At 35.1% G+C, this 24,196-nt stretch overlaps 1 protein-coding gene across 2 annotated transcripts in view; it reads right to left on the bottom strand.

Moving 5' to 3' along the window:
* DMXL1 (Dmx like 1) overlaps positions 1 to 24,196 on the bottom strand; it is a 128,467-nt gene that overhangs the window by 21,231 nt on the left and 83,040 nt on the right. Inside the window, exons 30-37 of one of the 2 annotated variants that reach the window (XM_011220019.3) lie at positions 21,890 to 22,020; positions 19,609 to 19,694; positions 18,264 to 18,465; positions 17,117 to 17,234; positions 13,544 to 13,606; positions 4,376 to 4,462; positions 1,274 to 1,395; positions 770 to 911 (exon numbers count right to left, since the gene is read on the bottom strand). In XM_011220019.3, the coding sequence (XP_011218321.1) occupies positions 770 to 911; positions 1,274 to 1,395; positions 4,376 to 4,462; positions 13,544 to 13,606; positions 17,117 to 17,234; positions 18,264 to 18,465; positions 19,609 to 19,694; positions 21,890 to 22,020 (951 nt within the window). The remainder of the gene's footprint in view (positions 1 to 769; positions 912 to 1,273; positions 1,396 to 4,375; positions 4,463 to 13,543; positions 13,607 to 17,116; positions 17,235 to 18,263; positions 18,466 to 19,608; positions 19,695 to 21,889; positions 22,021 to 24,196) is intronic. The other variant, XM_002915452.4, reaches the window with a different exon arrangement.

The raw sequence follows: 24,196 nt of genomic DNA, 5'->3' as shown, positions 1-24,196 counted from the left end.
ATAACTTTCATGTGTCATAAAATACCATTCTTTTGACTTTTTTTTTCTACCATGAAAAATGTAAATGCTATTCTCAAGCATGTTTATACAAATACAGTTTGACACACAGACCACAGCTTGCTGATGCCTGATTTGTACCAGTAAGTTCCAAATAATTATTACTTAAAATACAGCTCTTTGTATTTTAAATTATTTAAAATAATTTCATTATCTTTTTCATATGAAAACATATTATTCTTCACAATCTAAATTTATAATTTCCACCAAGTATGACTTACTAAAAAGTTAAGAATTTTTTAAAAAATATGTTTAAATCATCCTTTATCTATTAAACTAGAGGGGGTAAAAGGGACATTTTTTTTTTTAAGATTTTATTTATTTATTTGACAGAGAGAGACAACGAGAGAGGGAACACAAGCAGGGGGAGTGGGAGAGGGAAAAGCAGGCTTCCTGCTGAGCAGGGAGCCCGATGAAGGGCTCAATCCCAGGACCCCGGGATCATGACCTGAGCAGAAGGCAGACGCTTAACTACTGAACCACCCAGGCACCCGGTAAAAGGGACATTGAAACACAGTATTTTTACTTTGTGTGGGTTTGTTTTTTTTTTAAAGTAGGCTCCATGCCCAGCATGGAACCCAATGCAGGACCTGAACTCGCAACCCTGAGATCAAGGCCTGAGCTGAAATCAAGAGTTGGAAGCTTAGCCGACTGAGCCCCCCAGAAGTCCCCCAGAAGTCCCTATCAGTTCAGTATGCTGAACTCTACCTACCACAGACGCTCCTCTGCCAGTCTGCGTGCTGCCGAGCCACGGCATGTTGATTGGAGTGCCGGGATTGCTATGTGTGTATGGGGTTGTACCCTGCACAGCTGTTAAATCATCACGAGCATGTACAACCAAGAAATCTTCTGATCTACAAAAGAATGTCAACTGGAATGAAAGCAACCCATCAGTTCTTCATTTCTTCTTTTACACCTGAAATCTCTAATATATGCGTTTGTGTTTCCCTCTAAAATTTTCTTCAGCTCTTAACTCTTAACTCGTAGACAGTAACTTTGTATGTGAACAATTGCAGAATCTCTCACTTTACTCTCTTCTAATCCTCAATTCTTTTCTTTAAAGGACCTGCCACCCTTTCTTTACTCTATCATATCAGCATCCACTACACTTACAATCTAGGAATATTCCTCTAAAAGTCTTTTGAAAGTTATAGTTCTGTGGATATCATCATTTTTAACACAGTGTTACTGAATTAAAAACAAAGTATAAAAGTACCCTTTGGTTTCCATTTCAGCATCATCATCTACCCAAGTATAGATCTGTGTAGCCAGAATTCCAGAAACATCCAGTTCTTGAACATCATGGCTTGAAGCAATTGCTATGCAGTTTCTATTCGCCTGAAAAACAAATCATATCATAGGTTTTAAATAAAAAAAGCACAATATGTATATGAGCTACTTTTAAAAATGGAAACTACAAAATAGCCCCTAGAAACTTTAAGATACAGAAAAGACAGCATTTTCACAAATGAATACTTAAAATTAATTTTAATAATTAAATCTGGAAAGTAATAATTATCAGCTTGAGTTTGGAGATATGTTTATGTTCTAAGAATTCAAGACCATCTAACAGAAAGCCTCCTCTAAATGGTAACGCATATACCACTTTATTTCTTCTCCCAGCACTCTCTCTCCAGTCTGCTAGTACGGTACAATCTCCCTCAGGTTTGCACAGTTCCAAAATGTGGAGGGAGGTGCTGGACAGAAGCTCTAGAAGGTAGAAAAAGGTGAGGGAGATAAGTAACATCAAACTAAAGAAATAATAGTACATATTCAAATAAGATAGTATCACTTTCACCTCCAGCTTTTCAGTCTTGAACAAGAAAAACAGAATTTGGAAAAGGGTCACAAAGGAAAGGTATAGGGGTAGAAAAAGAGTGGGAAAAGTATGTCAGAATAAATCATAAATTAAAAGTTGTTTACATTAGGGGCACCTGAGCAGCGCAGTCGGTGAAGTGTCTGACTGTTAGTTTCAGCTCAGGTTGTGATCTCAGGGTTGTGAGATCAAGGCTCAGTGCAGAGTGTGTTAAGGTTTCTCCCTCTCAGGCGCTGAGATGGCTCAGTTGGTTAAGCATCTGCCTTCAGCTCAGGTCATGATCCCAGCATCCCGGGATCGAGTCCCACATGGGGCTCCCTGCTTAGTGGGGAGTCTGCTTCTCCCTCTGCCCTTCACCCTGTTTGTGTTCTCTCTTGCTTTTTCTCTTAAATAAATAAATAAAATCTTAAAAAAAAAAAGTTTCTCTTTCCCTCTGCCCTCTCATCCACCCCCATGCTCTCTGTCTGTCTCTATCCCTCTTTAAAATAAATAAATAAATCTTTAACAAAAAAAGAGTTGGTCAGATTAAATGACAAAAAATTTTAAACATCTATGAACTGAAAATGTACATCTCTAAAAGAGATAATAAAATGATGACAGCAAAGAGAAAACAGGATTAACATTTCCATTATGTAAAATGCTAATACAAACTGAAACAAAAAAAATGAATACCCCAGACATAAATGGAAAAAGGATGTGACAAGACTGCTCGGAGATAATTCTCCACAGGTCTCTCTGTTTCTGAATGTCCAATGAGGGGCGCCTGGGTGGCACAGTGGTTAAGCGTCTGCCTTCGGTTCAGGGCGTGATCCCGGCGTTATGGGATGGAGCCCCACATCAGGCTCTTCCTCTATGAGCCTGCTTCTTCCTCTCCCACTCCCCCTGCTTGTGTTCCCTCTCTTGCTGGCTGTCTCTATCTCTGTCGAATAAATAAATTAAAAAAAAAAATCTTTGAATGTCCAATGAGTGACTTATACTGCTATTTGTTCTGCAGAATGGCTATATACCTATAGTGTCTCCTGCCAGATCAAAGGGCAGGTATACTTAATGTCCATTAGAGGAGATTTAAGTTCCCTAAACTCAGTGCTCCCTTCCTATAATGCAATCTACTCTGTGTGCAGTTATCATGTGGCCCCCCTCTCTGCCACATAAAGGCTGATATTCTGGATACTGCTTCTGCTGTTAGTAATAAACTGTCTTTTGTCTCTGGTCCAGGAGTCTTGTGTCTTCTTACAGCATCCATTAAACTGAGCAAGATAACTTGTTAGCTTGAATGCAGGAAAAATCTCAGACCTTTCACAGTTCTTAACACAAATAATTCACAAATAAACAACTGGGAAAAAGTTCAATCTCATCATTAAAATAATGCAATTTAAAGCAAAAGGTATTACTTCTCATCTACAAATTTAGCAAGAATGTAAAACAATAATCAACCCGGAGAAATAAAAATTAAACACGTACACTTCTTGCACAGTGAACAACAGATTTTATCTAATATGTGAATGACTATTCGTTACTAGTTACTTACATATGTCCAAAAAGGAAAAGAAAAAGAAGAGAGTCTGTTTTATAGCACAGAATATTTAAAATATTTTTTTCAAGGAAGGAAGATACCTGTTGGGCGTAGACAATAATTTTGTATTTGTATCTGACATATATATATACCATACTGCACAGATAATACAATAGGAGAATTGCCTGGTTAAGGGGCTGATTCCAAACCTGCCTGTCTTCAACAGAACTAGTCACTGTTCAGGGCTGTGTATAAGAGGGAAATGAGACAAAGGACATAGGGAAAAATAAGAACAGAAGGATAAAGGAACTATCCAGGAGAAATCAAAGAAAAGAAAGACGTATCATAGGAAGATGGAGAACCACCTGGTGAAATGATTACTGAATGCATACTGCCATAGGGTATTTATCTAAATAATATTTAAAAATTATTTTAAAATTAGGAACATGTGAAAAAGGAGATATACATACTTAAGTGTACATATGTATTTGTGTGTGTCTGTGTGTGCGTGCGTGCGCACGCAAATAAAACTATGCAGCAAGGCATTTAGAGAGAAGGAGAAAATGATTAAGATAAATTGGACTTTGGGCGACTGTATATCTAAGGCTACCCCTTCTTTAAGGGGCTCACGGACAGCTTTAAGGAATATGTTGAGTAGAAGACTAAGGAATGTAAAGGAAAAACTAGTTAGGCAGCTACTGTAGCTGTAAGTCAATGAGTGAGAATTTCTGTAAGTCATATAAAAGCTTGAATTTGATCTAATATTAATAATCACATTCAACATATTCATATAAAGAAAATAAAAAAACTGTTTTTTGGATTAAATGCTATAATGTGTTGTATGAAGTAACTTATTCAGATTGCAATTTAGGCAGGGGGAATTAGCTTTGGGAAAGAGAAATACTAATACTGCATAAACTGACAAAACAGGAGACATTCTTCAACAATGAATACTTAATAATCAAAGAATAAAAAGTCTATGGACTTACTTTATTAACGGCAAAGGCAGTAATGATGTCAGATTCCTTGTGAATAATCCTTGCTTTACCTCCAGGATATCCCAAGTCTGCTTCTATCTAAATGGAAGGAAAGAAAACAGAAAAATACAGTGATTTTAGTCAGAGAAAAAATAGTATATGCCAATCTGTCATTTAATACTTGCACTAATTAAGAAACTTTTTAGACATTTCCTAGCCAAACGTACTATTTTACATGCTCATTGTCCCTAAAACAAAACTTATTTGACCAGGGAAATTAAAATTTTTTCCAGCTTTCCCTTCCATATATAAAAAGACAGTTGATACAACATACAACTTCATTAATTGCTTATGTTCCCAATAAATTAACACAAATGAATTAACTTTAAAGGATCAAGACATTCTAATTATTTAAAAAAGATTTATCATATTTCTTAGCATTATAGCCCTTGGAAAATATTTTATAAATATTGGAAGGCCAAAAGGTAAATGTTTTTAGGTTTTGCACACCAAAGAGGATCACTGTTGCATATTAATCTTTTTTTTTAAACAACCTTTTAAAAATATAAGGACCATTCTTGGTTTACTGCCTATAGAAGAACAGGTCAAATATGGCCAGCTGAATATAGTTTACAGACTCCTAGTCTAAAACAACTTTTAATTTATAAAAACAAAAAAAAACAAAGAAAAAAACCCAATCTGAAACCCTGAAAGGCACAGTAATTTGCCCAGGTCAGTAGTCATTTTAATAGATGAATAAATCATAACTCAACATACTTTAGATGAGAGAAATATAGCAACCTTCTTCTTACCCCAGAGAAGGTATATACAAGGCCTTTGACTGCAGAAGAGAATACTGTATAAAATCAACATTTACTAAAATAAACAGGTAAAAGGAGGGGGCAATTATTAAGAGTTAGAAATGTTAATGTAGGATATTGTTTCATCTTATTTTACTGCCTAACCTTCAATCTTTACAATGAATTAGTATAAAATAGTTCACAAATCATTCTGAAGTACAGAAGTTATTAATCTGACATAAAAATGTAACAAACTTGAGGCATGTGGCTAGCTACGTCAGTAGAGCACGCAGCTCTTGGTCTCAGGGTTGGGAGGCTGCGCAGCACATAGGGTGTAGAGATTACTTAAAAATAAAATTTTCAAAAAAAAAAGAGAGAATATAACAAATAGAATTCCTGCAAAGTTCAGATAAAAACATCACCAATGCCTGTCTATCCTTTGACCAACAGAAGTGAGTTAGCACGATTTTTTTTTTAAATGGTAAATAAGAAGCCTGTTGAATAGCAAAGTTGAGACTTAAAAACCCAAACAATCCTATGCAAACAAAACTCATGGTCACTGAATATAAAGATGTCAAATATATTCTAATCTAAAATACAATCTGATAACAAACATAAAAGAATTTCAATGATTGCCAAACACTGTGGTTGATTTCAGGGTCAACTTCTTTTCTAAGGAAAATCTTACCTCTGGCTACAAGAGGCCCATCAAATGTATATAATGTATAAGTCAAATTCTGTAATTTTATGACAAAATCCCAACTCAGTCACCTATCTGCCTGCTATCTAAAGCATATTAAGTGTCCACCACTGGATTTTGAAGCAACTGGAGAGACAGACAACAAATGATATTTGCAGGCCACAGAGGAGTATGTTATTTGCTGGTTATGGGTAGGTGGGGAGAAAAATATTCATTTTACCTGCAGAGCTTTTTCAAACTTTACATTTACGGGGAAGAAAGCTCCAATAGGCATAAACTTCAAAAAAGTCTCTTCAATGTGAAAATACATTCCAGTCCTCTCCTAACCTAGATTTAATAGAACATTCTTAATACTGTGGCCTCAAGATCATCTGCATGAGAATCAACTGGAGAGAGGGGAAAAGAATGGTGTTTAGCATCTCAAAAGCTTATGCATATTTAATTGAGAACAATGGCAAGTGGTAGGAAATGAGCTTGGAAACCAGGCAGGATTCAGCTTGCAGAGGTCCTCAAAAGCCTTAATAGAGTTCAGATTTTATTTTAAAGCAAGGAAGCCAGTGCAGGGTTTAGATGATTCTGGATGTTGTGAGGCAAAGTATACAGGGTGTGAGAATGGCAGCCAAATCAGTTATGAGGCTACTTCAGCAGCTGGAGGGAGAGGTAAAGGGGGATTTGATTAGGGTCCTAGCAATGATGGTAGTGATGAGTGGTTGGAATTAGGATAAATTTTGCTAATGGACTGAAATTACAGTAGAAGCAAAAGAGAAAAAGCAAGGATAACTCCTAGATTTCAGTCCCGATAACTGGGTGAGTGAAGGTACCATTTAAAGAGACAGAGGTGAAGAAAAAGTAGGGATTTAGATTAAGATTAGGAGAAGAAAGAAAATTCTGTGTTTAGACATCAGCCGCAATGTAGCTATGAGATTAATAAGGCACGTCCAGGGTTCAGGAAATGAATGGGCTAGAGAGAACTGATTTAAGAGTTATTTAAGAGCTAGCTGTGGATGATAGTTAAACCATGAGATAACCCAAAGAGAAAAGTAAAGACAGAGAAGAGAAAAGTTTACAGAAATAAGTCCTGAGACACCCAACGTTTCCAAGAAAGGAAAAAGATAAGCCAATTCAAGATGGAAGTAATCTGGGGAAAGAAATACTGACAGAATAAATCGATAGAACAGGGAACATTCTGACAGAACAGGAAACACAGTCCAACTATGAATACTTAATCATCAAATATGATGTTACAGAAACCAAGTGAAGCAAGTTTCAAGAAGGTGACTGTGGTCAACAGTATCAAATGACACTGAAAAACTGAATTAAAGGAAGACAGAACTGACTACTGAATTTAGCATCCTGAAAGTCAAGGGTGAGTGACTTTGACTAGTAAAATTTCAGGGGAGTGGGCTGGAGATAACACTTAACTAGATTAGAGAGGCATGTGAATAGGGAGGGAAGTCCATTGGGGAAAATGCACAGGGGCATTCAACTGAATTGATAATGTTTTATTTCTTAAAGTGGGTGGTTCCTCCACAGGGTTTCTGCAACATTACTCTTTAAATCATCTTTGAGGATTTTATAGGTGATTTTATAAATGAATTTTTCTAGATAGGGGATTACAGAAATGGGGGAATAGAATGATTCAAGGATAGGTTTTTTGGTTTTCATTTCAAAGTAAGATAATAAAATACATTTGCTTATGCTGAGAATAATCTACGAAAAAGATAACTATTTATCATGGAAGAGGGAGGGAGGATAACTACTGAAGCAAAGTCCTCGGGTAGATAAAGGGGAGATAGAATAAATGTACAAATGGAAGATCTGGTCTTGGACAAAAAGTGACAGCCTATCTAGTGTTAGAGAAGGCAGAACAAAATATCTGCATTTAGAGCAGAAGTTAGATTTGGTGGTGAGAGTATTAGTCTAAATTCCCTGCTCTTATTTCGATGGCAAAATAAGGTTACCAGTAGGAAACAACAAAGGAATACTGGAGGTTTGAGGAAAGAGGGCAAAAGTGGTGAGAATGGAAAAGAGAACAGGAAACAAATTTACTAGAGTAATTTATTTTGATTATCAGGTAGTTTAATTTGGGATTTGTGGCTATAAATTTCGAGCCACGTCCCCATGGTTTGTGCTTTTTCTTCATCCATGTTCAGCTATTTGGGTGAATATGTCACCAACTAGACCCCAAGACCTGACCTTTAAGGCCCACTTGCTTGTACTCACCCACCTCTGTCCCACATTTTTCCTTGAGTTCTTCTTTCCAGCTTCTCTCTTAAGTCAGGCAGAGAGAAACCAAAACTGTCCCTCCAGCAATAGCGTCTGCCCTGACAAGACCTCCAGCCGGCCCAGGCCACCCAGACCAGTGTGATCCGAACTCCTGACTTCTACCTGCACAAATGGACCAGAGAGTGACCTCTGGAATGAGGATGACTACCTTTACCTCATTTAGTACTAAACCTCCACCCAAGGAGGAGCACACGCCTCATTTACATAACATACGATGTGTGTATAGGCATGTTTCCTGAAGGCGCATGTGTGACCTTGCGCCCACCTGTGCATAGGATGACCAGGCTTCCCCATCTAAATATGCATCCTAATCCTAAATAAAAAGAACCCAACCACCCAGGGAGTCACAGCTTTGGAAGCCTTTGCCCATGATTTCCTTATTTGCTGCAAATAAAGTTTTCTTTGTGTGACAACTCAACCTGCAGTTTGTGACTCACCAAGGAGGGAACTCACACCGGTTTGGTTACAATGGCACAGAGTAGACAGAAAGTTGCATTTAAACAGGTTTGGGAATTTTCAAGGCAAATACACCAGAGAGAGAAGAGGACAAAAGAGTTGAGGATTTTTGCTAAGGATTGATCACAATGATGGATCATGAAATCTAAGGTAGGAAAGGAAGGAAGTGGAAACACGATGTGGTCAGCTAAAAAAAGACAACTTGCATGTGCTATAAACATAATTTAATTTGCTAAAGGCCATACAACATAAAATCATAGTAAAAAAAATAACCCACAATGAATATGGTCTTAACGTAAAGGTTAATATAAGTTTAATATAAACCTTAATGCAAGGTTTCAGACTATGCTTTAAAATATGATTGGGCTGGATATATGAGGAAAAAAAGAATCCAAATATTAGTGATAAAAGAGATTTTAAGAGATTATGCAGATCACAAAGTAAACATAGATTTACCATAGATTCCAGCAATTCCATTTCTGGGTATATATCCAAAAGAACTGAAAGCAGAGACTTAAACAGATATGTGTGTATCAATGTTCACAGCAAAAGATGGAAACAGTCTGAATATCCATCGACAGATGAATGGCTACACAGTATGTGTGACACATACACAATGGAATATGATTTAAGATTAAAAACAAAGGAGATTCTGACTACACACGATATACATACTACAAGATGGTGACCTAAGTGAAATAAGCCAGTCCCAAAATGACAGATACTGTATGAATCCACTTAATACAGATGCCCAGGGTAGTAAAATTCACAGAGACATAGAGCAGATGGCGGTTGGTGGGCTCAGTGAGGAGGGGGGCAGAAAATGGAGAGCTACTGTCTATTGGGGACAGGGTTTCAGTTTGGGAAGATGAAAAAGCTCTGGAGATGGACGGTGGTGATGGCTACACAATATGAATGAACTTAATGCCACATAACTGTACGCTTAGAACAATTAAAATGGTAAAGTTTACATGTATATTTTACCACAATTTAAACAAAGACAAATTTTATACAGGAACTGATCTAAATAATGTTCAAGTTCTGCAGGCTTCCTTTAAGAACTGAAGAGAGGACCACAACAGACTAAATCCAGGACTTCACTACTGTTTAAATTAGAGCTAACTGCTCTAATCAACCCTAATTTTATACATTAGTAAAGAAGGTTTAAAAGGTGTAAAGAGCTCAAGGTCTCACAACAGATGTACAGAAAAATTGACTTGAGACCCTAAGTCTCATTGGTGATTTTCAGTTACTATCACCTTCCACAATGGGAAGCTGAGCATTTGGATTCCTTCAGCACTACAGTAATGATGTAATAAAACAGAACAGAAAGTAAAAGGAGATTTAAAGAGTATCAAAGGCATATTGCAAGGAAATGGGAAGCTTCCAAGTGAGCATAAAAGCACACCACTACCTTAAATATTAGTAAATAAAAATATTCAAGAAGTAATTTTGTTTTCAAAACTGAAGCAGAAAAAAGAAAGGTGACATCACCATAGATTTCACTGTGTTAAAAAAAAATAGGGGAACATTATAAATAACTTTATACCTATAAATCTGACAGGTGAAGCAGATAAATTTCTTCGTTCTTAAAATTTTACGTATTATTTATTTTAGAGAGGGACAGAGGCAGGAAGGGCATAGGGAGAGAGAGAATCGCAAACAGGCTCCACACCCGGCGCAGAGGCTGATACAGGGCTCCATCTCACAATCCTGAGATTATAACCTAAGCCAAAATCAAGAGTTGGACACTTAACCGACAGAGCCACCCTGGCGCCCTAGACAGACAAATTTCTTTAAAGACATGGACTACTAATGCTCACTCAAGAAGAAATAAATAACCTGACTTGCCCTATATCTGTTAAAGAAACTGAATTTGTAGATAAAAAACTCCAAGCCCAGGTGGTTTCTCTGGTGAATTCCACCAAACACTTAAGTAAGAAATAATAGTAATTCTACACAAATTTTTCTGAAAAATTAAAGAGAATATTTCAGAACTCATCTATGAATCCAGCTTTAGTTTAAAAACAAAAAAAGAACCCCAAAACATTAAGAAAACCATTAACCAATATTCCTCATCAACATAAATGCAAAAATTCTTAACAGATCTACCAATACATAAAAAAGATAAACATTATGACCAAATGAAGATTAGTCAGACAATGAAAGCCTGGTTTAACATAAACTAATCCATTAACCTATTTAGCCATATTAACAGACTAAAATAAGAACCATATGAACATCTCAACAGTAGCCAAGAAAAACCCCAAAAAACAAAAAACAAAAACGTGACAAAATCCAACATCTATTACTGATTAAAAACTTTCAACAAGCTAGGAACAGAAAATCTTCCTCAACCTTATAAAGGATATCTGAAACAACCTTATAGATAACAGCATACCTAACGATCAGGAACAAAATAAAAATGTCTGCTTTTACCACTTCTATTCAATATTGGACTGGAAGTTCTAGTCAACGCAGTCAGACAGTGGGAGATTAGTATAAAGATAAATAGATCAATGGTCCAAAACAGAATCCAGGACACATACATATTAATTGGTTTTTTTAAAAGGAGGAAAAGCAATTCAATGGAGGAAAAGATAATCTAATCTTTGCAGAAAAGATTGATAAATAACTGATACACAGATTATAAAAAATAACTGCAACCCATACTTTCTGCCATATAAAAAGTGACTTAAAAATTTTTTTGTAGGATTTAAACAATGCCTTTGGGTTGTGATTTCTTTGTAGAGCAGAGCTTTAGATTTCTTTTTCACTGGGAAGTTGCAGTAATGGAAGTAATTTCACTAATTGTAAAACTAAAACTAGAGCAAAGCAGGAGAAAATCTTTGTGACTTTTAGGTTAGGCAAAGATTTCTTATATATGACACCAAAAAGAATGTCCATACACAGAACAAATTTTGATGAGGTCCAGTATTATCCATTAAAAACTTCTCAGTTTAAAACAAATTGTAAAGGGATTAAAAAGACACACAACATATATTTAAAATAAAGAACTGTTAAAACTCTATTAAGAAAACAACGCAATCAAAGAAAGACACATTTGAAAAGACACTTAAACCAAAGTTATACAAATGATAAACAAGCACATGAGAAGATGCTCAATGCAAATTAAAACCACTACACACCTACTGGAATGGCTAAAATAAAAGGGCTGAGCATGTCAGGTGTTGGTGAGGAGGTAAAGCACCTGAGATTTCATGCATTGCTGCTGGGGGTGTAAAATGGTACCACCACCTGGGAAAATACTTGAGTGGTTTCTTAAAAAGTTAACCACACACCTACAATGTAATCTGGCCATTCCACTCCTAAGCATTTGCGCAAGACAAATGAAAGCATATGCCCATACACAGAGACTTGTGTGTGACCATTCTGAGTATTCTTATTTGAAATAGTTCTGAAATGGGAAGAGCTCAAGTGTTCACCAACACGTACAAAAATAAGTAAGTTATGGTACAGTGATACAATGAACACACCTCAGTGATAAAAAGCAATGAATTACTAAAATACCCAATATGGAGGAATCTCAAAATAATTATGCTGGGGGAAAAAAGATATATGAGTCTATTTACATAAAATTCCAGAAAATGAAAACTAATCTATAACATGAGGAAGCAGATTGGTAGCTACCTGTAGAGGAAGAGAGCAGAGGTGGGAGGAAATCAGGAAGAAGGAAATTAAAGTTTTGGGGGTGATGACTATATTCATTTTCTCAATTGTGGTGATGGCTTAACCAGTGCATACATATGCCAAGATCAGTCAAACTACACTTTAATAAATATGTGCAGTTGTTTTAACTCAGGTATACCTAACCAACCTGTTTAAAACAAAACTGTAGCAGACACTTGGAAAATTCTGGCCAAAAATAGTTATGATGTTAACTCACCAAACAGAATGACTACCTTTTAAAGTAGTGTGATTACTATAGAAATACCACATTCTGATTATTAACATCTTATAAATAGTGTGAAAAGAAAAATCTTTGGATGAGAATTCATGATAACGTACAGACTAGTAATCAATGATTACTTAGGCAAGGACTTATCGTTAACTGATTAGAAGTTTGAACTATATTCTTTCAAAAGTCCCAAAGGCCAGTAAATATTTCCGAAGTATGAACTGCACAAAGTTATTTTGCCAAAGTTTGACTTATAATATACACTTGACAGCTAATCCGTCTTTTCAGTTAATTGCATAGAATTATTTTTCCTATTTTTACCAAAAGATTTTCTTGGAGAAAGAATTAACAGTGGGAATTAGTACCCTTAAAAAAAATATCTTTCAAGAAATTTTTCCCTAAAAATTACTTTGTTGAGAGGGACTTAAAATCTGAAGAAGAAACACATGAGTCAAATATCAACTTAATAAAAGTTATATTTGAATGTATGATCCTAGAACATTTGGTAGATAGTTCATGCTTATACAAATTCCTACAATTTTTGCTCTTGATCTCAAGTGTTATGAGAAATTGCTACACACAAGGCAATGTGCTATATGCTATTTCTACCAGAAAAATAAATATTACATAAAAATATTTGATGTATTTTAAGGAATTAACAGCACAGGAGAGAATGTTAACTTCAAAAGTGACACTTGCAAAAACAGACCAATACCACTATAATTCTATAATGGCTATTGTAATTACATTTTATTAAGAAATTCAGTTGTATTTACTCAGAAAAATCTGTAGCCAAAACAGGTTACATTCAACTCCCTTTAAAATTGCATTCTCTTATTAACAAAACAGAAACAATTTTTATGAATGCATATTTAAGTTGTTGAAACCAAAGAAGAGTAATTTGAGGGAACAATGATTTAACTGCATTGGAAACAAAGTCCAGTTCAAAACTAAAATGCAAACAAGTTTTTCTTGTTAAAGAATGCAATTTCTAATTTCAGTTGAATGATATTTTGTACCTTATTGATGTTTGGCTCCTCCATCATAGAATTTTTGATGGTTTCACAGTTGTCCTCTAATGACTTCATCAAGAAAGAATAACCACATGACAAAGAGTAAAGACGAGATATAACATGCAAAATACTGGGGATATTTTTTAAATTATATTTTTAACCGAATTTACTAGAAAACAACACTGGATGAGTTATTACTTTTTAAATATCATACATCTTAAAAGGAGCATGTGGGGGGTCATGGTGAGGGGTTGGGGAAAACTTAATCCCTCAGAACTCATTAACCACCACCATAAATTTTATTTCACTTCCCAAGAAATTTTAAGCGACTTATTTTTGAAATGTTGACATTAAAGCAAAATTGAACCCACAGTTCTTAATATTACAAATTCCAGAGCTACTGGTGCCACAGTACTCTCACCTGAAAATTAAAGTCAAATTGCTCTTCTTCATACATCCTACTATGTCCTGTCTCCATTATGGTATCTCACTCCTCAAGAAAATCTCCTGATTAGAAAATCTAGAATTTTAGGTTTCTAATTATTTCTCTTTATTTAGCCAGAAATAGTCAATAAACTGCTTGAAGGCACACATCATTCTCAAAAGGGGATATTAGCATTTGTTAAAGAAGTGGTTCAACACCTTTAGTTCTCAGAAAATGAAAGAAAACAGAAATATTAAGTAGGGGGCCAAAGACGATAGCTATCAAGTATTTTTTTCTGGTTGGAAACCATTCAGATATAGTCTATTTGCAACTATCTGTACTTAATTTCAAAATAAACATAAACTGGAAAGACCTTCTATTTTAAAAACGCAGTATATAAAAAGAAAAGATCTGAGGATAGACCAGGATTTTAAATTTTAACATCAGATGGAGAAAACTTCATTTTCAAACACATAAGGAATAAAGAAGCAGCAGCAGTTTCAGAATCCTCCCATCAAAACATAGGGCCTGTCTGGTATCTATTTCCTAAACACCTGAAAAGTCACAGTGACTTGGACTCAAACTACTTAAATACAGTCATCATTTTATAAAAAAAAGAGATGGAAGGTAATTTTGTTAATACCAAAAATAAGCTAGTCAACTGTCCAGTAAAGATTAAATAATAATATACTAATTCTATGAAGTTAATATTCTGTTTAATTACATCCAATCTATGATTCACCATATAAATTTTTCATTTTCATATTCCCTTTATCAAAATATCACTACTTTTAAGAATATCACCATCAAGAATAAAACAATAAAAAACAGAAATAAATTTTAAAAAAGAATAAAATAAAGCGGTAATAATTAATTTCTAGTAACTACCATTAATTATGCCAGGTTTTAAATAAGTTAGATCTACTGGTCAAAAACTGCATATTAAGGGGTATTATACTCATTTTGCAGATAAAAAGCCTAAAATTCAGAGAAAATATTTAGCTTACTAATAATTATAAAGCTTTTAGTCCAACTTCCATAAGCATGCTTTTGATTAAAATAATAACAAAAATAACTTTTAAATTTTCTTAAGGTATCATCAAACTCCTAAGAAAACTAAAACTACAATAGCAAAGGAATTAAAAAGGTGTACTTATTCTCATTTACCTGCTACCCTTCCTTATGCATTCTGGCTTGCTCATACTACCCTCTTTCCTTAGTGATACTATTGCCTGATTCAGCTAGATGATCTATGGTGTAATAGCTTTTTGTTCAGCTAGACGGTCTAATGGTGTAATACCTTTTTGTTTTGTTTGAGAACTATTTAATTTCCCAAATACAATGACTACATCAGCAGTAGAGAAATGTTTTTATTTTTATACCTATATTAATCAAATATGGCCATGTCTTTTAAAAAATGATTTTGTACGTGAAATTATTATGCCAACTTCCATATTCATATTATAAGCTACATCAGAAAAACAAAGAAATAACAGAGTAAACATACTTTTTATATAGAATAATGCAGCAGGTCTTTATAAATTATTGTGAGAATGTTTTAACTTTTAATACATTATTTTAGGCAAAGATGTATTTAATATAAAATAAGAAACATTACCTCACCAGTAAATACACCCTAATTATGTTTCTGATCCAGTACCTCTTTAATTTCATGTATCGCAAAATTTTCTTTCTTTTTTTTTTTTTTAAAGATTTTATTTATTTATGTGACAGCCAGCCAGCGAGAGAGGGAACACAGCAGGGGAGTGGGAGAGGAAGAAGCAGGCTCCCAGCGGAGGAGCCTGAAGTGGGACTTGATCCCGGAACGCCAGAATCACGCCCTGAGCCAAAGGCAGACGCTTAAAGACTGCGCTACCCAGGCGCCCCGATGTATCCCAAAATTTTCTTGAACCGTTTAATGGTAATTCATATACTTGATATTTAAGATACATTTTACATAAGGTAAAATAAAAATACTTCATTTGTATTATATCTATTGTTAGCTTAGTTTTCAATGTTATGCTAAGGTGCATATATCAGAAGTTTTCTAAGTTAGCCAAAAATTATGCCTGTTTCCTGGCTTGGCTAATTCAAATATACAATCTGGCAAAAACTAAATAATAGTGCACACAGTTGCCTCTTATAAAACAGTGTTTAAACCGAGAGGCAATGAGATCTGTGTAATTTTTCCTTTTTTTCATTAAGGTTATATGCCATCTTGCTTTTTGCTAACTTGTTTATTAAGAAGCTATTCTGATGCATAAACTTGTTGCATCACTAAGCTGTACACCTGAAACTAATGTAACATTGTATGTCGAATGTCTCAAAAATTTTTTTTAAAAAAAGAATGAAATTAGGAAAAAGAAGCCATTCTATTTCCTTACTTCTCCAAGTGAAATACTTCTTGTTTTCCCTCCCATTTAAAAAACCATTCAAGGCTTGCTTTAAGCCTAGTTCAATGCTTCTCAAAATGTGATCCACAGACCAGCTGCCCGTCTTGAAACTCTTTTGTTACTAGTCCATGAGACATAAGGAATTAGTACCATTACTAAGTCCACTACTGAGTTTACCCAATATCTTCTAATTGCAATACTGTCACAACAAAAGACGTATTATGTTAATATGAGAAAAATGATCATTATAAGGATAATATCAAAGTATAATCAACTAGAGTATACTTGTAAATTGTGTTTATAAAATTTCATTAAGAAGCATAATCAAAAGAATAAAGAGAAAATGTACATATTTGAAATGTTCTCAGTACACCAACCTAGTTTCAACTAAACTTCTAAGATAAACTTCTTTTAATTATCATGAAAATCATGGGAAATTTCTACTTTGTCTCCTAACTAGGCAATCATGACAACTCAAAGCACAGCAAACAAGATGCTGAATCTTCACTCAAACAATATTTTTTTTGGGAAAAAAAGTTCCAAATACATCTGAATTAGTTACTTTAAATTAACTTGATTTAGGAAAATACCCTCTCTTTCTCCTTTTCAATCACTTTTTCTATCTACTAACTGCATAATAAATGTTTATGATACAAAAGTGAGTTTTTTTAAAAGTCTGTAAAATGCAACTTATTTTTTATGATTACATAATACAAAAGACTTCAGTAATAATAGAGTAAAAAGGTTTTAACTTATACAGACCTCATTTAGACATCTTTTCTTTGTGAATATATTTCTGATAAAGGTTTCCTGAATTTCTTCCTGCTTCACTAAGTACTGCCAAAGTCTCTTCACAGACAGTGCCAGATGGTGTTTGGATCTACAGAGACAGGATATTTAATTATACACTTTGGAGATTTCTGATTAACTTGACCACATTTCCTTGGTGCTCTATGAATGTTTATAATAACAAATTAATTGGAATCAGACCGACCATATCACTGAGAACAGCAGTCTACAAACTTTTTCTTAAAAAAAACAAGATAGTAAATATTTTAAGCTTTGTGGGTTATCTTTCAACCACTCAACTCAGTCACTGATAGAAAGTACCCATAGAAATATGAAAATGAAAGGGTATGGCTGTGATCCAATAAAACTTTATTTACATTGTAGGAGGATGGGTGGATATGGCTTCACGGCTGCAGTTTGCTGACCCCTAGAAACATAGTATCTACCAAAATAGATCTCTCCTAGAAGAGATCTAGAAGAAGTGATACTCACAGGGTCTGTGAACACACACCAGTCCATGAACTCTGTTACTGATGCTCACTAAGGTAAGAACGTGTGAAATAATGTAAATCAACTATGTCATTAAGCCACTAAGTACACTGTTTATTAATTCGGTTAACACTTTGTAGCAAGACTTTATTGATGAAGCAAGCATTGTATTGATTTACCTTTTGGTGCAAATGCTTCATCTCCTTCCTCATGGATGGTAAAATAGCTTGCTAGCTAAATATTTTGAACAGCACTCTTCCAGAGTGGGCGGAAGTAAACTATGGCCCACAGGTCAAATTCAGCCTGCCTTTCATTCATCCAATAAAGTTTATTGGATCACAGCCATGTCCATTTGTTTACTTATTGTCTATGGTTGCTTTCACTCTACAATGACAGTTTAATAGCAGCAACAAGGATTATAGGGTCCACAAAGCCTAAAATATTTACTATCTGGACCTTTGCAGGAAATGTTTGCTAAGCCTGCAATATACATCAAACAAAGACAGAGATATGAGCCAAGAACCACAAAGGAAACACAGAAGGTCTAAAATAATTTTTTTAAAGTACTAATTGATAACATTCTCATTTATTAAAAGTCTGACTTAAAAACAGTATCCACAGGACAACCTACTTGAAAGGAGTGTTTGTAGGTTCCAGCAAAGCTTTATGGCGGAGAATTGCAGGACCTGCAGACAAGCTCTCTTCAGAGGTATGACTTGCAATGTAGTTTTGAGGTGGCCCACCATGGATTTCGAGTCGTCGGAGAAGAACTTGCTCCCAACACTGAAGAGTTTTTAGAACTGCATGACAAAGTGGTGAACTAACTGGAAGCTCTAAAAAGAGAAAATATACATGACCCACGTTTGTCTTCTTCAGTACAATGCTACAGTCGAGGGTAAGAATGACTGGAGACAGACATTTTGGAAGAGGAGATGTGCAAGAGAGGTGGGGAGAGACCTCCAGAGGATTTAAAAAAAAAAAAAAAGATGTAATAAATCTCTATTTCAACATAATTAGGTGGCCCAGAACAATAGAAAAAAGTAATCTGAGTTGAAATTATATCACAGTTTTACTACTACAACTTGGAATAATATTTATGACTTGTGATATAAAGTACTGCTATATCATTGCTGCTTTTTGCTTTAATTTCACATGAAAAATTATACCCAAATATTATGAAAATATGTTCGAGGGGAAAAATAATTGCTTTAAATCTTTGCATCAGCCCAATTTTTATACAGTATGTAACTAAGATTTGTTTAGAAAATTAAGATACACAAAGGTTAAAAAAAAAAAAGTTAAACAACACTTAACCATGAAATCCAGCACTTTCTAGTTCTGTACTTTCATTCTCCTGATCCTCACTCCACTCTCAACTTTTAGCTATTCTTGCTGTTCACCTCCAAAAATCGAAATAATATGCCTATCCTGTGAGTTCTGGATTTTTCCATTTTAGAAATGATGTACTCATTTATTACTATGGAATATGAGAATAAACTACTCTATCATTCCAATGTAGTCACATAATAATTTTTGGTTAAATTGCTGTTTTTGTGTTTACTCTGTTATTTATAATTATAAATATAGATCACAGCTGGACCATGTGGTATACTATTTACACCTCTTTCTTCCTGTACAATCTTTTCTTGCCCTGGAGTTAATAATCACTAAGTTTCTAAGTTTGCTTAGCTTTCTATGTGTCTACTGCTATTAAATCCCCCAACACCTCCAACTAGAGGTCTCAATACAATCAATCACATCAGGTTCAGATCCCCTGCTTTCTTGGACATCCTCCTAACGGCACCTAACAACATGATAGACACATTTACAGATGGCTGGTCTGGTTAAAAGAAACTTATCTTCTACAACAGGAAGTTACCAAAGTTTTGCTCGACTATTTGAAAAAAAAAAAAGTACAAAACAGTAATTCAAAAGCAATGGGAATAATTATTAGTTCATGTTAAGATATTCATTACCTGCAAGATCATGACCTGCAAAGGGATAGAAAGTCTTCAAATTGTTGAGCACCAACTGCACCATTGCCAAGCGCATCAATGACCAACTAAAAATAAAACAACAGTAGATTCTGTTAAAAATTTACTTAGGGCTTCAGAAGCGTACACCACTCTTTAATCCAACAATTTTACTACCAAGAATCTACTCTGCAGATACACTTCCAGAAAAACAAAACAATATATACATGCAGTTACTCATGTCAGCTTTACCTATAAGAGCAAGAGCAGAAACAACCAATAATCTGCCAGAAGAGTACAAATCTTGAAGTGTTAATATGAAGCGAACTCCAGTATGTATTAATAAATAATCAAATTATAGAACATTATATATACTATGCCACCTGCTACCTTCCATGAAAGAAAGCAGAGAAAAAAGATTTTACACACCTATAAACACACTTATTTTGCAAACAGAAGGATAAAAAAGAAACTAATAAAAATGGGTATATGTAGAAGGTGTAGAGGAGAAATTCGGTGGAAGACAGAAATGTGAGACTTCCAATTTCACATTTTATATAGTTTTGCTTTTTTTAATTAAAAAAAGAACTTTCAACTTCTCTTTTAAAGTGAAACACATTTATTTCTTAGAGTACTGGCTTTTTATTACTTTAAATTGTATATAAAGAGTTTACCATCTTAACTATTTTTAAGTGTACAGTTAAGTGGCATTAAGTATATTCAACCAACATCGCCATCTATCTCTAGAACTCTTTTCATCTTGCAAAACTGCACTACCCCCATTAAGCAATAATTCCCCATTTCCCCCTTCTCTTAGCCTCTGGCAATCACCATTCTACCTTCTGTCTCTATGAATTTGACTACTCTAAGCATCTCATATATGGAATTATGCACCATTGCCATGGTGTTTGTCTATTTGGGACTGGTTTATTTCACTGAGCATAATGTCCTCAAAGTTCATCCACATTGTAACATGTGTCAGAATTTCCATCCTTTTTTTTTAGGTTGAATACTATTCCATTACATGAATATACCACATTTTGTTTATGCATTCATCTGTCAACAGATACTTGGTGTTTTTATCCCTTGACCATTATGAATTATGCTGTTATGAACACGGTTTCTACATATACTGATCCTATTTTTTTAGTATATGTGCTGTCGAAGCAGGCACGGTTTGTACAAATATCTATTCAAGACCCTGCTTTTAATTCCTTTGGGTATATACTCAGAAGTGAAATTGCTGGATCATACGGTAATTCTATTTTTAATTTCCTAACTACCATGCGTTTCTCCATAGTGGCTGTGCTATTTCTCATTCCCACCAACAGTACACAAGGGTTCCAATTTCTCCACATTCTTGCCAACACTGTTATTTTCTGTTTTTTTGGATAGTAGTCATGGTATGGTTTGGAGTCATGGGTATGGAGTGATTTCTCATTGTCATTTCAATTAGCATTTCCCTAATGATAAATGACAGCATCTTTTCTTGTGCTTATTGGCCATTTGTGTATCTTCTTTGGAAAAATATCTATTCGTCATTTGCCTGCTTTTTTAATTGGGTTGTTTGATTTCTGTTGTTATTAAGCTACAGAGTTTGAATGACTTTTGAGACATGTAAATATTTTCGTATATTCAAAAAACAAAATTGGGTCAACAGGAAAAAACCAATATACTAGTAAGTAAAAATCTCATAATAATTCTTCCTCTCAAAAATGAGTATTTCGTTTTTGTTAATATACTACTTATTTCCTGTGGAAAATTTCTATTTTTCTATCATACCGTTAACATACAGTGTTTTAATAAAATATATACACCTTTCAGAGACATATGACGTATCAAGAGGGACAAGATAATATCCTGTTACTTCTGCTTGTAAGGATAAAGAAGCATGGGAGCTGAGGGTGAACATTTTGAACATTTATGACTTTTATAATATGTGGAAGCCATTTTTAAGACAGTAATCACTGACATCTTAGAGTATTAGTATTATACTAAAATGATTACATTTTCTAGGCTAAAACAGTGGAGTTTGTTTATCTCAGGGAGCAAAGAGCAAGGAATAGTCAGACAGCATTTGTGAGTACCGATTCATGGTTAATAAAAAACTAACTGTGGAATTATTCTTAAAGAAAGGAATTTAACAATTTCATCTAAAGAAGTCTGAGTTATAATGTGTGTTATAATTCAATAAGCTATCAATTTCATACGCATTATTTTCAAAAATATGTATATAAGCCAAGATGAATTTTTAAAATGAAGCTTAAAATTAAATATTCCATACCTATATGAATTTGAATTAGAATGTTCTTGGAGATGGAAATCTGAGGCTAAAACATCATCATTGTCGTCATCACTTTCCAGACTCTCCTCTGAATCGTATTCTGCTCTACTTTGGGAAGGGGGTAGAAAAGGCTAAAATAAAAAAGTTACAGAATTTATCATTCTACCCTCTAATTTAAAACATTCAATTACAGAGTCTCATATTAGCAATTTATCCCATTTTCAGGTACTTCAATGTAAAAAAAGTAAAGTAACCAGTATTTGGCTGCTTCTTTTTTTGACATTCTATACCTTCAACATCACTTTACACAATTTTCTTATTAATTCGGCCATTCAACAAAAAATTTATCAACTATCAATATGTCAAAAACTATACTTGCCATAATAATTTTTTTCTTTTAAGTAGGCTCCACGCCCCAGTCTGGAGCCCAACATGGGGCTTGAACTCACAACCTTGAGATCAAGACCTGACCTCAAGAGTCAACGCTTAACCATCTGGGTGGCGCCCTTGCTATAAGGATTTTTAAGACATAAACACAGTCACTGCACTGAGAGAGCTTACATTTTCACACAAAAAAACAACAGAAAACTGAATAGAAATTGTATTTAGTTGTGCCATACAGAAAAGAGGACAGATGGGATTGAGAACAGTAACAAGAACTGACAGAAGCTGATCATGAAAGGCCTCTGCATAAAGTGGCACTTAAGTGAGACTGAAAGGACAAGAGGTAAGCAATAGAACAAGAGGGAAGAAAAGCATTTTAGACTGTGGAAATCGTAGGCAGAAAGGCTTTAATGTGAAAGAGTTTGGTGTGGAAAGGAAGTGGTCTGACCGACGCCCACTGTCGCAGGAGGGTAAGTGTTGAGATGAACACTGAAGACAATGGAAGGAGACATGTGGGTCAGGGTTTTTGTAGGTCACAGTAAAGAGGGTAATGGAATGCCACCAGTGAGTTTTATTTTTTATTTTTATTTTTTAAAGATTTTATTTATTTATTTGACAGAGAGAGAGAGAGCCAGCGAGAGAGGGAACACAAGCAGGGGGAGTGGGAGAGGAAGAAGCAGGCTCATAGCAGAGAAGCCTGATGTGGGGCTCGATCCCATAACGCCGGGATCACGCCCTGAGCCGAAGGCAGATGCTTAACCGCTGTGCCACCCAGGCGCCCCGCCACCAGCGAGTTTTAAATAGAGGACAGGTATTGAGATTTCTTAAAATATGACTATGCCCACTCTTTTATGAGAAAAAAAAACTCAAATGGCAAGACCAGAAATGGAGACCTGAGTAGCCAAGTAAGGCAAGAGTTGACAGTCTGGATGAAACCACTATAGAAATGTAAAGATGGATGGAAATTTGGATGGACACACTGTGCTTCAGCAAGGCCTGGCTTTAAACTGAACATATTTTTCTCTTCCTCATTCTTGAAGCCCCCCACCCCGACTTTTTTCTGTAGGAACTCAGTATCAATGTGGACATCTCGCTGACTTCAGTGTGTACTCAGTCGTGAGATTCAGATGGCTGGCACCTGCACTAGTCAGAGACCACCTTGGAAGACATGATGAACAGAGCTGCCAGCTCCCACCAGATTCCTATCTAAACCATCCAGATTCTGTATTTTCCTCTAAAACCCCACAGCCTTTTACCCTATGTGGGTCTGCACTTTTGAAAGCACTGGCCGGCTACAGCTTCCTTTACCTGGCAAAGCAATAAAACTATCATTCTTCTTTATCCCCAAACTCTGTCTTTGTGTTATATTTTGGCTCTAGATCACAGAGGTTGGTTTCCAACAACATGGATGTATGTGTTAGTGAGAAATATGGAGAGAAATAACATACTGACAGTATATTTTGGGGAGAGCACTGACAGATATGCCAATAAGTATGGACAGCAAGGGACAGAGAAGAAAAAAACTATTTGTACAATTAGTTTTTTGTAGGTTTCTGGCTTGAGCCAGCTATTAGGATGAAGATGCCATTTACTGGTTCGAGAGAACTTTGGTTATAAAAGGAAGGTTCTGGACAAAATAAATATCAAAAACCCAAATCTTGAAGAAGATCAAGATTCACAGGTCAAGTGGAAAGGGAAGAATGAAGAAAGGAGACTATGAAAGAATAAATAGTAAGGTTAGGGAAAAAAAAAAACTGGAAGAGAATGGCATTAAGAGAACAAGACAAAAAAGCATTTTCAAGGAGGAAATGGTCACATGTGTTGAATAATGCTAAGAGTTCAAATGAGATGATGATAAAAAAGTTTCAGTTATATGTGACAACATGGATGCCCCCTGAATCTCAAAAGCAGCTTCAGTGGGGT

This window comes from Ailuropoda melanoleuca, chromosome 3 (genome assembly GCF_002007445.2).
Source record: "Ailuropoda melanoleuca isolate Jingjing chromosome 3, ASM200744v2, whole genome shotgun sequence".
Classification (NCBI taxonomy): domain Eukaryota; kingdom Metazoa; phylum Chordata; class Mammalia; order Carnivora; family Ursidae; genus Ailuropoda; species Ailuropoda melanoleuca.
This window is presented reverse-complemented; position numbering and strand designations above follow the sequence as displayed.